The following is a 15,986-nucleotide window of genomic DNA, read 5'->3' on the forward strand; positions in this document are numbered from 1 at the left end:
CATCCCCACACCTCCACCTCCCAACTCCCACACCTCTAAGCCCCACTCCCCACCCCCTCCTCCACCCCTCTACCCCCCTCCTCCATCCCCCTCCATTCCTTCTCTTCCACTTCCCCACCCCACTCCTCCACTCCCACAACACACTCCTACACCTCCTCCACCCTCTCCCACTCACCTTTTCCACCCTCCTCCACCATCCTCCACCACCCCCTCTCCCCCACCACCCCCTTCCTCCCAACACCCACCTCCCAACCAACATCCACCCAACACCCACCCCCACCTCCATCCCCACCCCCATCCCTATCCCCCAACCAACACCCACCCCTATCCCCCAACGTCCCCCTTCCCTCCAAATGAAGGCATTAATTTTCTATCTTGTTTGCCGGTCTCAATATAGGGAAAATGATATGGTTTACTAACCATATGAGCAAAGCAAAGGTCCAGGTATTGCTGCCAAATTAAAGGTGCATTCAATGTGCCTACCATCATTAACGTATAAATCACTGAAAAACTTGTTGGATTGATCAAATACCATGTGAATGGCAGTTCATCAGAAGTTGATTAACGATTCGCACCACTCTGCCTCAATTTCCCTGAGTGTTTCATGAAGTTGCTGTATTTACACCTTAATTGACTATTAAGCTCGCTGAAGAAAAATAAGACTGGTACTTAATAACCCTTGTTCCATTTTAATGAGGAGATTTATATTCCTGCAATACTCCTGAGGTGCAAGTCACGAGTGTGATAGAATATTCACTACTTGCTTTGATGAGTGCAGCTCCAGCAGAACTCAAGACATCATCCAGGACAAAGCAACCTGCTTGACTGCCACGCCATCCACAAACTTTGATTTATTATTTTCACATGTATTAGTATGCAGTGAAAAGTATTGTTTCCTGCATGATATACAGACAAAGAATACCATACATAGAGAAGGAAAGGAGAAAGTACAGAAGGTAGTGCTATAATAATAGCTACAGTGTAGACAAAAATCAACTTAACGTGAGGTAGGTCCATTCAAAATTCTGATGCAGTAGGGAAGAAGCCATTCTTGAGTTAGTTGGTTCATGTCCTCAGACTTTTGTATCTTTCTCCCGATGGAAGAAGGTGGAAGAGAATATGTCCTGGGTGCATAGAGTCCTTAATTATGCTGGCCGCTTTTCCAAAGCAGTGGGAAGTGTAGACAGTGTTAATGCGCGGGAGGCTGGTTTGAGTGATGGACTGGGCTTCGTTCACTACCCTTTGGAGTTTCTTGCGGTCTTGGACAGAGCAGGAGCCATACCTAGCTGTGATACATCCGGAAAGAATGTTTTCTATGATGCATTCCACCTCATCCACTAAAAAAGGCAGTACAGTGACACAGTGGTCAGCACTGCTGTCTCACAGGACCAGGGACTCGGGTTTGATTTCCCAGCTTGGGTCACTGTTTGTGTGGAGTTTCCCCACTTCTGTGTGCATTTCCTCTGGGTGTTCTGATTTCCTCCCACAGTCTGAAAGATGTACTGGCTAGGTGCATCACTAAATTCTCTCTGTGTGCCCAAACAGGGGATTTTCAAAGTAACTTCATTCCAGAATTAACGTCAGTCTACTTGCGACACTAATAAATAAACTTTAAACAGTCACTCCCTCCAGCAGGTGCAGCCACATTCACCATGTACAAGATACTCAGCAGCAACTCACCAAAGTTCCTTAGACAGCACCTTCCAAACACACAATCATTACCACCTAAAAAGGCAAGGACAGCAGATAGATGTGAACAGCACTACCTGGAAATTTTCCTCCAAATCACTCGACATCCTGACTTGGAAATATAATGTTTTTCCTTCACTGTCACTAAGTCAATATCCTGAAACACCTTTTCTAACAAAAGAGGGTGTACCTACATCACAAGAACTGCAGCATTTTGAAAAGACAGCTCCACCACCTTCTCAAAGGCAATACGGGATGGGCTATAAATGCTGGTCTAGACAGTGCCACACACATCCAACAAATGAATAAAATAATCTCCAGCCCAGAAACTAACAATTTATACTGTGATGTCTTTTTCCAACAGGTTATAAATTATCATTCAAGATTTTTAAAAACATAAAATATTGCATTTTAATTTTATCTCTTAATCCAATCTTTTATTTCACCATTTTATTTCTTGTTCTGTACCTGATCTGGCTCTATTGTTATCATAAATATTCATTCCCTTCACCACTAGCAAACACTGACAGCAGTGTGTACCATCTACAAGATACATTGCAGCAACCTGTCATTCTCCCTTGACAACATTTTCCAAATGCACGACTTTTATTACAAAGAGGAACAAAGCTACCAGACATATGGTATCATCACCTGTAAATTCCTCTCCAAGTTACACACCATCCTGCCCTGGAACTGTATCACTGTTCCTTCACTGTCAATAGGTTAAAATCCTGGAACTCCCTTCCTGAACAGCAGTGTGAGTGTACCTACACCACATGATTCAATACTGTGGTTTACCAACACCTTCTCAAATTACAGATAAGGAACAGATGTTGGCCTGGCCAGCCATGCCATGTCTCATGAAAGTATAAAATAATTGGACCCTGACTCAGGGAAATGTGATTGCTTCACTGTGATCATCTGGTCTTGCTGAAAATCAATGAACTTTCGACTGGGCCACCAAATCCCAATGGTGGGTCCTATCATGACGTAGCTGGAAAATCTTGGCCTACATTCCAGAAAAAAAATCCCAGCAAAAATCTGCTATTGTTTCATTGCCAAATATCATCGGCTTTCCAGAAATTTTCTCAGTCTTCTTGTTCACATTCAAAAAAATGCGAAAGGGGGAAAAGTCACTATCAAAATACAGGGAGGAATAAGATCATAAGACCATAAGAAATAGGAATGCCATTCAGCACCTCGAACCTGCTCTACCATTCAATAGAGTCATGGCTGATCCGACATTCCCGACGTCCACCTGCCCTTTCCCCGTAACCCTGGATTCTTTTACTAATCAAAAATCTATCTATCTCAGCCTTAGATATACACAACTGGGGAATTTTCGTCCAGCCCGCCATGTGAATTGTAGCAGTCAGGGAGCAGACCGTGCAAAGGTCCATTGACCTCGGGCGGGATTTTCCAGTTTTGAGGTGAACATAATTGGAAAATCCCGCCCAAGGTCTCTGTTCCCACAGGTCTCTGTGGCAAGGAGTTCCAAACACTCTTATCCCTCTGAGAGAAGAAATTGCTCCTCATTTCTGTCTTAAATTGGTTTTCCTTTCTTCTGAAACTATGCCCTCTGATCCTAGACTCCCCCATGAGGGGAAACATCCTCTGAACATTTACTCTGTTAGATCCCTTAAGAATCCACATGTTTCAATGAGATCACCTCTCATTCTTCTAAATTCCAAGGAGTGGAGTTCCAACCTGTTTAACCTTTCCTCATAAGACAATCCCTCCATATTGGAAACCTTCCTAGTGAGCCTTCTCTGAACTGTCTCCAATGAAATAATATCTTTCCTTAAATAAAGGGACGAAATCTGCTCACAGTACTCCAGATATAGTCTCACCAGTGCCTTGTACAGTTGCAGCAAGACTTCTCTACTCTTATACTCCAACCCCCTTGAAAGGAGGGCCAACATTCCATTAGCCTTCCTGATTACCTGCTACACCTAAGTGCTAGCTTTCTGTATTTCATGCACAAGTATCCCTAAGTCCTTTTGTGTTGTAGGTTTCTGCAGTTTTCCTCCATCTAAACAATGCTCTGATCTTTTGTTCTCCCTTCCAAAAGGAACAACTTCACATTTTCCCAGATTATACTACATTTTCAACTTTTTACTTACTTAACCTATCAATACCTCTTTGCAAACTGCTTCTATCCTTCTTGCAACTTGCCTTGCTTCATATTTTTGTGTCATCTGTAAATTTGGCTACAATGTATTCATTTCCTTGCTCCAAGTCATTAATATATATTGGTCCCAGCACTGATCCCTGTGGAACCCCACTGGTTACAGCCGCCAACCTGAAAAAGAACCCCTTCTCCCCATTTGCTTTATCCCGCCTATTAGCCAATTCTCTATCCATACCAATATACTACCTCCAACATCATGGGTTCTTATCTTATGACTAAACCTTTTGTGAAGTATCTTGTCAAACACCTTCTGGAAGTCCAAATACAATGCAACTGGTTCCCCTCTATCCACTGTGGATGAGACTTCCTTGAAAAACTCTAGTAAATAAGTCAGACATGATTTCCCTTTCATGGAACCATGTTGATTCTGCTTGATTAGATCATGACTTTCCAAGTATGCCTCTATTACTTCCTTAATAATTTTCTGTCTACCTACCACTAAATGCGTATGTAAGGCTGGAATTTGAACTCTACGCAGTTCCTCAGTGTATTTCCTTGTGACTGTATTTTCTAAACTTAATGACATGGCCCAATTATTACGATTAGGCTAATTGGCCTATAGTTACCTGCTTTTTTGCCTCCCTCCCTTTTTGAATAGGGATGTCACATTAGTAGTTCTCCAATCTTCTGGTACTTCTCCAGAATCCAAGGACTTTTGAAAAATTAAAACCAATGTTTCCACTATCTCTGTGGCCACTTTTTTTGGATCCTAGGATGCAAGTCATCAGGGCCATGGGACTTACCTGCCTTTAGCCCCATTAGTTTGTCTAATACCTTGTCTCTAGTGATGGTGATGGCATTTAATTCCTTCCTCATATTCTTTAGTATTAATGGGATGTTCAAAGTATCTTCCACTGTAAAGACTGATGCAAAGGACAGTATTTTATGACCTCACTCGTCCTGAAACCATAAAATCGTACCTGAGGTCAATGGACCTTTCCATGGTCCGCCCCTGCCCACTCCGATTCCTGTGGTGAGGGTGGAGTAAAATTCTGGTGAAAGTATCTGTTTAGCTCCTCTGTCATTTCCTTGTTCCCAGCAAGTACCTCCCCAAATTCATTTTCTTATGGTCTACATTAACTTTGAACTTTCTCTTTTTATATATTTAATGATCGTTGGTATAAATCCTGCATCTCTTAAAACTTTGCATTTATTTATACACAGGCTTCCTTAGAAAATGAATGGATTGTTCGTCATTTGTGGGCTTGATAAGTAAATGCTTTTTTATGTTGTCAAGTAGGAAGGTGCATAGAATGTATTGGAAAAATCTGATCGTTATGGGACAAATATTTTCTGAAAAACATTGAGGGCGTCTGATGAGGACATCTGTCATTGCATTTTCATTGATTGCATTGCTAAAGAGAAGAACATTTAAATTACTTACAGTTTTGTTACAGTAGAGGAAACGGCTGGCACAGCGAGAAGCCCTGCGTCATCACAAGTGACAGTCATACCTGTACACGTGCATTGTTCTGGGTACACATAAAGTGCTAGAAGGAAGGATATGACTGTCAATGAAGTAATAGTTACCATATTTCGTACAATATCGTAAAGGTGTGAGTCATAATTGTGTTTGTCTGGAGGAAATTTTTTCTATGTAAACTGAGAGATGCAACTCTGGGAAATTTAATCTTTTTTTCACCCATGAACTTCTCCGTGGCTCCAAAAAAATGAGCACGCTAGAATTTCTTGGCAATGGATGAAGTTTTTTTTTCATATGGAAAGCATCAATCTACAAATGGAGTAAAACGTATGTCTACTCACAACAATCTTCTGATTCATCATCAACATGTTTAACTTGGTTAAAGTACCAGTCTACGAGGTTTGGCCAGCCATGGAGATCAGCTGAAATGGGAAAAAATTAAGCAAGTAAGTGATGCAGTAGGTTATGTCAAAGTTTTATAGAATCATAGACTCCCCACAGTGCAGGAGGAGGCATTCAATCCATCAGGTCTGCACCGACTCTCTGACTGAATATCTTATCTTTACCTAGCCCCTCTATCCTGCCCTATTCCCCTAACCCTACACATTTACTAATGGCCAATCCACCTGACCTACATATCAATTTACCATGGCCAATCCACCTGACCTACATATCAATTTACCATGGCCAATCCACCTAACCTTTACTCTTAGGATAAGCTCTACATTAACTTTCAATTCTGAACCCATACAAAATTGAGGTCACTTTGAGATATTTGAAGAGAAAATAATTAGAATTTTTTTTGCAACTCTATTTGGAACAATTCGGATTGCGAAGATCTGCAAGAAGAAACATGGTTTTATTTCATCCTGTGTAACACTGTCAGTAAAACTGCTTTGGACAAGTTATAGGGCCTAGCTCTGCTCAGCCATACACAAGCTTAACCAATATCATTAGCAGTGTTAACCTTTATCCACACTATACCTACCACAATCATCCTCATCAGCTCCATTTTCACACTCAATGATACCATTGCAATGTAGAGGCTGTGGTAGACACACACTGAGATTGCCACATGGGAAGTATCCAAGGGGGCAGAAAATAGTTTGAAATGCTGGATAAATTGCATTGGAAGCTGCAAAAAGAAAATGAAAAGATAACATATATCAGTCTAAAAGTAGGGTTTCCAATTTGAAAATTGTATGGAATTGCTCTGCATAACAGATTATTTTAATCCTGACTTAATTTAAAACTAGGAAAAAAAGTAAAGATTGCTAATTCATTTAAGTCTATGAAAAATTCCGCTGGCTTACCAGTTAATATTGAAAGTTATGTTCTGCACCATAATGATAATGATAGTGATAATGCACCCCCAAACTTCATCAGTGCCAGTAATTAAATCTTTATGATGCTGCATCCAAGTTTACAAGAGGGCTCCATAGCTGATTTAGGCTGTGAGCCACATGGTGTGGTCCTAATCCCACAAATCCTAGGTCACACTAAGCCTGCTCATCTCAGCAAAGGCTATAATTGGGCTTGGGAAGAACATGCTTAATAAAACAATGCAAGCACAAGACAAGTGAGGACTGGGTGAGAGGATCACTGCGTGTATTTCAACCCCTACATGCTCATTCTCCAGGAGCAGAGGAGCTAAATACATTTTATAATTCCTACTTTCTCTAAGCTATTAACCTTTCTCACCTACTCTTGTACTTCATGATACATAAGCAGTAAGAGCAAATCAAATCGCTGTGCTAGGAAAGCAAATTGTTCTTGCTTGTGAAGCAAAACCCTAAGCTTTAAGAACATAAGAAAGTAAGAAATAGGAGCAGGAGTTGGCCATTAGCCCTTCGAGACTGCTTTGCCATTCAATAAGATCATGGCTGATCTTGTAGTGGATCAGTTCCATTTTCCCGCTTTCTCCCCATAACCCTTAATTCCCTTGTCTATCAGAAACCTATCTACCCGTGATTTAAATATATTCAGCGAGGTAGCCTCCACCATTTCAACGGGCAGAGAATTCCAGAGATTCACTACCCTTTGAGTGAAGAAGTTTCTCCCCAACTCTGATCTAAACTGCTCGCCCCTTATTTTGAGGCTGTGCCCTCTAGTCCTATGTCAACTAACATTGCAGTTTGTGAAACAAATATCTTTTTGCATTTCCAAGAAAAAGCAGTATTGGTGGAAAAGTGTAGAAGGAACATTTGACTGCTCTCTCTGACCTTTGAGTTTTTACTAGGATATCAGAAAAATATTGCATGATGAATCAAATCCATGCAATACCACATCTGAGATTGCTTGTTACTGACATTGGGTGTGAAACATTGAAGAAGTGTTCTCTCGAACAATGTCCAACACAAAGTTTTTGCAGCACAGAAACAGCCAATTAGACCAACAAATCCATGTCAATGTTTATGATCCACATGAACCTCCTCCCGCCACAATTCCTCTAAGCCCATCAACATAGTATTTTAATCTTTTCTCAATTGTGTACTTCCCCTTAAATGCTTAACCTCAACTACTCCTTGTGATATCAAGTTCCACTCTCTAGTAATTCTCCAGGTAAAAATGTTTCTCTAGAATGTCCTTGAATATTGGATTTCATAGGATCTCGCTTATATTTGTGCCCCCATCATCATTCTGCATCACCAATCAGCCATCCAGCTAACTGAGTTAAGAGATTGAAGCAGTTAGGTTTGTATCCACTAAAGTTAAGAGAACTAAGAGGCAACTTGATTGAAACCTTTAAGATCTTGAGGGATATTGACAGGCTGGATGTGAAGAGGATGTTTCCTCTTGTCAGAGAATCTAGAACTAGGGTTACTGTTTAATTATAAATGATCACTCACTTAAGACAGGGTTGCAGAGAATTATTTTCTTTCAGAGGGTCGGGAATCTCTGAAACTCCTTTCCTCAAAAGGCAGTGAATATTTTTAAGGCAGGGCTACATTGATTCTGAATTACAAAGGTGGGGCGGGGTGGGGTGGGGGGGCATGCAGGTGAAACGTTATTGGGGATAGGTACAAATATGAGATTAAGGTTACAATCTGATGAGCCATGATCTTTTGAATAGTGGAGCAGGCTCAAGGGGCCGATTAGCCTACTCCTGCTCCTAATTTGTATGTTTGTATGAAGTAAGAACGGCATTTAATAAGATACAAAACAATAAAGTTGAAGACCCAGGTGATATAGCTACTGAATAAATTAAGAGTTTAAAATACGTTGGAATAAGCAAACTTGCCTTCATCTTTAATTAAGTTTACAACACAGTGTACTTTAAATCATGTTCTCTGCAGCTATCACAGCTTCAGTTTTTTTCATTGTGGCACCAACTGTCTAGAGATATCCTTTCATTGCTGCTTCAATGGCTTAAATGGGGTTTTATTTATTTTTACTATGTGGCTCAGGTGCTTTCTGGAATTTTTTATGACCTTGCATTGTGAGAGGGAAGATTTGATTGACAAATCAAAGTCAGGTGGTTCCTCCCCATAAAAACCCAAGGTTTAATTTTCAGTTTTAGTTTAGAAGAGGATTGTCAGTGAACTGGAAACCAGTGTTTCTCTCCCTGGTATTATGGAGTCTACTGGCTAGCTGGAAGCAGGTCTCCTGGCATTTCTGGAGTGGAATATCTGCTGTTGGTGGTTGGCTGGCCTAGAGTCTCTCTCTCTCCCTAGTATTTTGGGAAGCTATTCTGACTTCAAACTGTTTAGGGTATATATCCAGAGAGCTGCTAGAAGTTACAAGGCCGGGAAATCAAGAGTTTCAATTCTCCACCCAAAGGTCTAAATTCCAGCACCACAGGAACATTTGTAGTTTATGGCTGAACCTGTGGCAAAGGTTTTGTTAATGGGATTCGTTTGGGTGTTTAGCTGTTAAGGTTTATACAAATCATGGTATTTTTGTCTGTAATTGGTAAAGATTATTGCTAATTTTCTTTCTTTACATGTTAACTAGTGGGCTTAAATAAACTTTGTTTGTTAAAAGCTCCTTAGTAGGTCTGTTGAATCATACCTGAAGTGAAGCACCTTATGCTCATCCTAGCCAAATTCAAAGTGCAAAATTTATAACCCAGGTAGACTTCATAAAACACTTTGGAGTTTCTGACCTCAATTATAACAGTAGTAATCCCAGGCAAGATATTCTCTGATATCTGAAAGACGTACTGGTTAGGTGCATTAGTAACGCTAAACTCTCCCTCAGTATACCTGAACAGGTGCTGCAGTGAGGCAACTAGGGGATTTTCCCAGTAACTTCATTGCAGTGTTCATGTAAGCCTATTTGTGACACTAAAAAATAAAATAAACTTTAAACTAATTTGCAAAATCTCTAGGGAACTCTTAACTTGAAGAATAGCTTCAATAAAAATTTTTGACATTCTCAGTTTGCATTTTTGGTTCCAATTTTCTGAACCATTTCACATATTAATAATATATTCCATAAGGTCTGTTTCCTGGGCCTTGCATGACCCCATTCTTCACTTAATCTAAGATTTATTGTTACACAGTAACAAAATGTCCTTTTCTTTTCTGAACCTTCTGGTTATGAATTTGATCCTAATCTCTGCCTTTGAGTTATAAAGTGTGTTGGAACAAGTGTGCAGATCTCAGCAGCAATGAACTAATTTAAATGTTGAAACAGTATTTGTATCTTTTTAAGACTATGATCCTCCAGTAGGTATGATCCAGCAGCAGTTTTCTAAACATGTATGTGTACAGTGGTTATAGTGTAAATGCATTTTGAACTTGAACTCAAGAGTGATCCTGACACCAGAGTGAAATGGAGTGAGACTTCTTGCAAGATAAAGTCTCATCATGCTTCACTTTAGAATGGCACACTGCAATGGAGGGCCTCGAGTTATTACTTAAGACAAAGGACCCCAAGTTGTACTGTTTTCAGGTGTGAACTTGGTAAAAGCCGAGTGTGAGGCAAATAGCACAATTTGCACCTGCCTCTGCGCTCGGCCCCCTTTACCTAGGCCCGAAAATGGCTGCAATTGAGACTGTGCCCAAAATGGGTGCGACAGCCATTTAAATGCACTTACATACATTTCAATTGACTTAATGCACTGCACACCCAACCTTACTGACACTTCCCCCTTTACCATTGTGTTCACCCATCCAGAATCGGTGTGAAACAGACATGCTCTACAAAAGTCCGATTCGGACACTCTGATTACTGAGGAGATAAGTGCCAGGCATCCAATGGCTCTCTGCGTAAGACTGGTTATGGGGAGGGGGGGGGGGGGGGGGGGGGGGGTGGGGGCATGGAATGTGGGTCCGATGGCCCTCTGCTTGCGATTGGTGGGTGGGGAGGGGGGTTCCATTGCCACTCTGCCTGAGATCAGTGACGGGGGAAAGGATGTCAGTTGCCAGTCTGCCTGAGATCAGTGAGGGGGAAGGGGAGTCTGCTTCCACTCTGCCTGAGATCAGTGGGGGGGAAAGGGGGATCTGCTGCCATTTTGCCTGAGATCAGCAGGGGTGGGGGGGGGGAACAATAGGTTTGGCTGGCAAAGGGATGGGGGGATAAGGGGGTCAATAATGTTGGGGGAGTGTGAGTCAATATCTGTGGGGCTGGGGGACGCATTATTCAGCCTGGGAGGAATGTGACAGGGGAGCCATATTCTATCTTTTTTCTCTGCGCATGCGCACATGGAGGCACTGATCGGAGCTGCAGCATTTCGGACACATTAAGCCCTGTCCGCATGTTTCTGCAGCATGATTCAGAATTGCTGATATTTTTTCAGGCAGAGTGTGTATGGGGGTGCCTGAGTCTAAAAGTTGCAAGTCTAAACATTCCCAGTTTCAAGTCCACCAAGCACTCAGAATTAAAATAGTAAAATAGGGCCCAAAGACTGAAACACATCTCTTTCCCCCAAACTTTCCCAATCTTCCAGAAAGTTCTCTGGCATCTGGCCAATGATGTCATTGGAAACCGATCACAATGTCCGATCACGGCTAATGGAGTTACTCGTAAACAACACCCAAGTGTTTATATCAAGCTGCATGTAAATTACAGCCTCACCTTATATAGTATCAATGGCTCCGACATGCCTAGTATAGTCCAAATAACTATTCCAATTTGGTCAGCAGACGAAGTGTCAGGTCACAGCTCTCAGGGCAGGTAACAATAACTACAGCCTTCTAACCAGCATCTGTGTTTAATTATAACTTGACCAAAGTTCCCAGCATGCTTGACTTTCAATGTCATAATTGCTCTTACAGCTAATATTGCCATTGCTATTGTAGTTGTTGCTGTAATCATTGTTGAAGTTGGCCCTCCAAGCACAGTTTTACCATCACACCTAAGTTACAATGCACAAGTTTAGTGTCAGTACAAAGCTAAAACCACTTTTTGCAGATGGCATACAGAAGAAAAGCAAAAGAATTAGTGCTACATTGATTGGGTAGGGAGCATGAGATGATTAATGGGCAGAACTGAGAATGGCATAGTGATGGGAAACACCAAAAGCAAGTGTGGAGTTCTAGAGAACATGGGAATTGTTAAGAAGCAGTTTAGCAAACTGGTGGTTGAAGCATGAAAACCTAGCAAACTAGAGTAAGGCTTCAGAGGGCTGGATGCCTGGTTGTCACCTGCCTATTGCTTCTAGCAGGTATATTTGAGCTTTTGAGGCCCTGAAGATGGTAATCACATGACCAACCCACGAGGAAGACCTCCAACCAGAGTTGGCAACCCGAATGTTAGTAACATCCCTTAAATTAGAGAGATAACGTAAATGAATCTGTAACACAGTAGGAGAGATTTCTCATAGTTTTACATTTCTAGATTACATGTTGGAAATCAAAAAACAATGTCTGGAAATACATAAGTAAAGGAGGATACATTCAGGACAGGTTGAGGGGAGGATTGATTGGAAATATCACAGAATAGGAAAAGCAAAACTTCACATTTGAAAATACATTTGCTAAAGGTCCCTGCATAACTGTTCAATTTATGAGAGATTAAAAACAACCTTTTCTCTCATCAGGACAATTTTCTATGTATTCTTAGTTTCTTGTAACTCAAAGGAGGTCTAAGCTTACTGTACTATAACCTTATCCAGTTTCCCTCCTCTCCTTCCTCCAAAACATTAAAATCTGAGTTCTAAAATTCTAAAATACCATCTGTACTACAGAATGTACTTCCTGTCACCTATTCGTTGGAGGAATGTGTTATTTAAAGGATAACGAAGTGACTCCAAGTATTGCGAGTTTAACTTATGAGGAATGATTAACCATGATTAACAGTGGTCAGCACTGCTGCCTGACAGCACCAGGGACCCGGTTCAATTCTGGCCTTGGGTGACTGTCTGTGTGGGATTTGTACATTCTACCCATGTCTGTGTGGGTTTCCTCTGGGTGCCCTGGTTTCCTCCCACACTCCAAAGATGTGCAATTTAGGTGGATTATCCATTGTGAGTGCACGGGGTAATGGAGATAAGGCAGAGGTGAGGGCCTGGGTAGACTTTTCTTTCAAAGAATCAGTGCAGACCTGATGGGCTGAATGGTCTACTTCTGCACTGTAGAGATTCTATGGTACTATGGCTCTATGTTTTTGAAGAAGTTTGAGATGCAGCTTTAAAACATCGTAAGTTGTTTACTATAGTGAAGGGTTACTAGAAGTGACATTGGCATGATCTGTATAAATGGATTCAAGAGGCAGCTAGATTTCATTCTGGTGAGAAAAGAGATTTAAGAATATCCAGCAGGGAGGTGTGATTACGATATAGTAAAAAGGAATAGCTATGTTGTTCCTTGTAAGCATTTCACAGATCTTATTGACCTTGCTGAGGCATCGATAATTACAAAAGACACTACTAACCCAGAATTCATATTTGAACTTCAAAGCAGAATTGTGAAATGATTTTTGCGAAGCACGGGTCTTTCTGTGCACAATTCACAGCTTTGCAGTCAATAATCCCTTAATAAGCATTCAGATCAAATAATGATGGCTGTTGCTGAGTGGAGGATTATTCCAGCTAATTTAGAAAAAGAGAAAGTGCTGCAAAGAGCAGAATAAGAAATTCAAAAGTGTAAGTCCCAGAGGGAAAATCATTCAAATAACATTGTGGGTGAAACAAAGAAAATATCTCATTCAAGGTTAGAACAAGCAAACTGTAAAAGGCAGGAACACACAGGACTCTATTTTATCATTTTGATTCTAAGTGCTTGGCAGACTTGAAACTGGGAATGTTTCAGATCTGACTTTTAGGCCCATTTTCAGGCACCCTCATACGCACTCTGCCTGAAAAAATAGCGGTGATTCTGAATCGTGCTGCAGAAGCTTGTGGACCGGGCTTAACATGGCCAAAACACTGCAGCTCAGATTGGCACCTTCAACTGTGCATGCACAGTAAAAGAAAATAGAAAAACATTCCCCTGCCACATCGTTCCCAGGCTAGAGAATGCCTCCCCCTGCCCCCAGAGACATTGCCCCACCCCCACAACATTACTGACCCCCTTATTCCCCCCCAACCCTTGCTACACAGACCAATCACAGCCCCCTGCCCCCTGCACCCCCCCCCCACTGATCACATGCTGAGTGGCAGCAGACCTCCCCCACCCCTCCGCCGTTCACACACAGAATGGTGGCGGACCCCCCTTCCCCCTCAATGATCACAGTCAGAGTGGCAGCGGGCCTTCCCCTGCCCACCCGCCGCCTCCCTCTGCCCCCCATCGATCTGACGCATAGAGTCATCTGACCCATCTCCCTCTCCCCAAATCACCGATCTGACAAAGAGGCTTGCAACTTACCTCCTCAGAAGCTGGGGCGCCCAAATCAGATCTTTGTGGACCATGTCTGTTCCGTGCTAAATCTGGACAGGTGAACACAGTGGTAAAGGGGAAAGTACAACCCATTAAGTCAATTTAAATGAATGCAAATACAGTTAAAATGATGTTGCGCCCGTTTCCGGCGTGGTCCTGACAGCAGCCATTTTTGGTCCTTGGTAAAAGGGAAACCAGCGCAGAGGTGTGTGCGGATTGCACTACTCATCTCACGACCAACTTCACCAAGTTTTTGCCCCTGAAAATGGGCACAACTTGATGGTAAAATCGGGCCCACAATATCCAGGCTATTAAGGACAAAGCAGATGCTTAAACATTGAAAGCAAAAATTGGTCCTAGTTCAATAGAGCAAATACTTGCACCAGTTTTAAAATATGTATTATGTGAAACACAATCATCCTTTTTGATGCCATAGAGGAAACCAATGAGAGTGAGGCGTACATTCATCTTGTTGTCTAACTGAAGGGAATGAACATAAGAAATTATAACATTGCAAGGAACCTCATGTACAATTAGTTCATTTTGGACTGCAGTCAATTTTATGGTGGCCAATGTGGTAGCTATTTTGTGAAGAAAATGCTCTCATAGGTAGCAGTGAGATGAATAACCAGCTAATCTGTTTTTGCTAGCATTAGTTGAAAGATGGAATGTTTGCCAGACTATCAGGAGAACTCTTCAGTAGTCTGTCAGATGATATGTTAAACCAAAACAAAATGCTTACTTGGGTGGGCATAAGAGATCGCATGATCTTTCAACTGGAATCATAGAGTTCTACTCATGTTCTGGTCAATATTTCTCCATGTTTGTAAACAACAATACCAGCAAATTCACTTAAAAAATAATCCACTCTTGTAAGTTGTTTTGCAGCAAAATAAAGATATTAGAATTTTAAACATTTACCCAAACCAGAATCTACTGACTTAGAAAGAGTGAATCTAACCAATTTATCAAATGATAAATATTGCTGATGAATGAGACTGGTATTAAAAATTGAATCCTGTCCCATTTTAAACACCTAACATTATTAGCAAGTACCCTCACATCAGATATTACATAATTAAATACAAAATAAAGCTTCCTCTAATCTGTGCTCAATAGTTCAGAAATCAAAATGACATTTTTCACTTGTCACCAGCAATTCTCAGGCTCTCTATGTGAAACTGCCAAACTAACGACAGTTTAAAGTTTGGGGAAAATGCCCTTTGGGATTGGGTTAAGAGTGCATAAATTAATTTCCCTTTCACCTGGCAGACAGAAGTTGTTTTCATCCCAACCATTTGGGCTAGTGTCCGAATTCAGGTCGCAGAGGTGAAAGGTTGGTGTGAGAAGTACTGTATTATCCAGTGCCCTCAGTTTTAAAAAAACTCAACGTTGTTGGTCATCTTTCCAACTACCTGGTGAAAATACAGCATTGACAGAAGTTTTAAATCCTCTGGTGCATCTTGGAGGCTGAAGATGTTAAGTATTTTGGGCTGGTGCAGAATAAATGCATCATGGGTACTGTTGGGAGAGTAGGTACTCATTAAGATAGATTTTTTGATGCGATTGCATACAGAGACAGCTCCCATGGTGTGCACAAAAGTGGCAGCTGCATCATCAGGAAAGTCGGTTATACTGGTGAATCCCCATTTTTAAAGTTACAAAGCCAATGCACAGGGCAGAAGGGCAAGCCCTTACTCCATCTCCTTGCTTGCTTCAAGAAACTATTCAAATTGAATTCAGTTCATGGTCCTCACAAGAGACACATCCAGGATCCAAGTTAACACCCCATCAGCTTCCACCTCCTCATCTCAGGCTTGATTTGATGCTTAATCTTAGCCAAAAGCCACCCTTTCATCCCTGCAACTCAGGGAGAGGAGGATTAAGTCCCTTCTCATTATCTACAGTGTCTCTCTGATCC

General features: G+C 41.5%; 1 protein-coding gene across 1 annotated transcript in view; it reads right to left on the reverse strand.

Annotated features, from left to right (window-relative positions):
- The window catches only part of rxfp2l (relaxin family peptide receptor 2, like), a 113,102-nt gene that overhangs the window by 72,788 nt on the left and 24,328 nt on the right, over positions 1-15,986 (reverse strand). The window contains exons 2-4 of the mRNA XM_080188268.1: positions 6,292-6,438; positions 5,645-5,725; positions 5,265-5,370 (exon numbers count right to left, since the gene is read on the reverse strand). Coding sequence (XP_080044394.1) covers positions 5,265-5,370; positions 5,645-5,725; positions 6,292-6,438 — 334 coding nt within the window. The remainder of the gene's footprint in view (positions 1-5,264; positions 5,371-5,644; positions 5,726-6,291; positions 6,439-15,986) is intronic.

Source organism: Carcharhinus amblyrhynchos, chromosome 4, assembly GCF_965287045.1.
Source record: "Carcharhinus amblyrhynchos chromosome 4, sCarAmb.v2.hapA, whole genome shotgun sequence".
Classification (NCBI taxonomy): domain Eukaryota; kingdom Metazoa; phylum Chordata; class Chondrichthyes; order Carcharhiniformes; family Carcharhinidae; genus Carcharhinus; species Carcharhinus amblyrhynchos.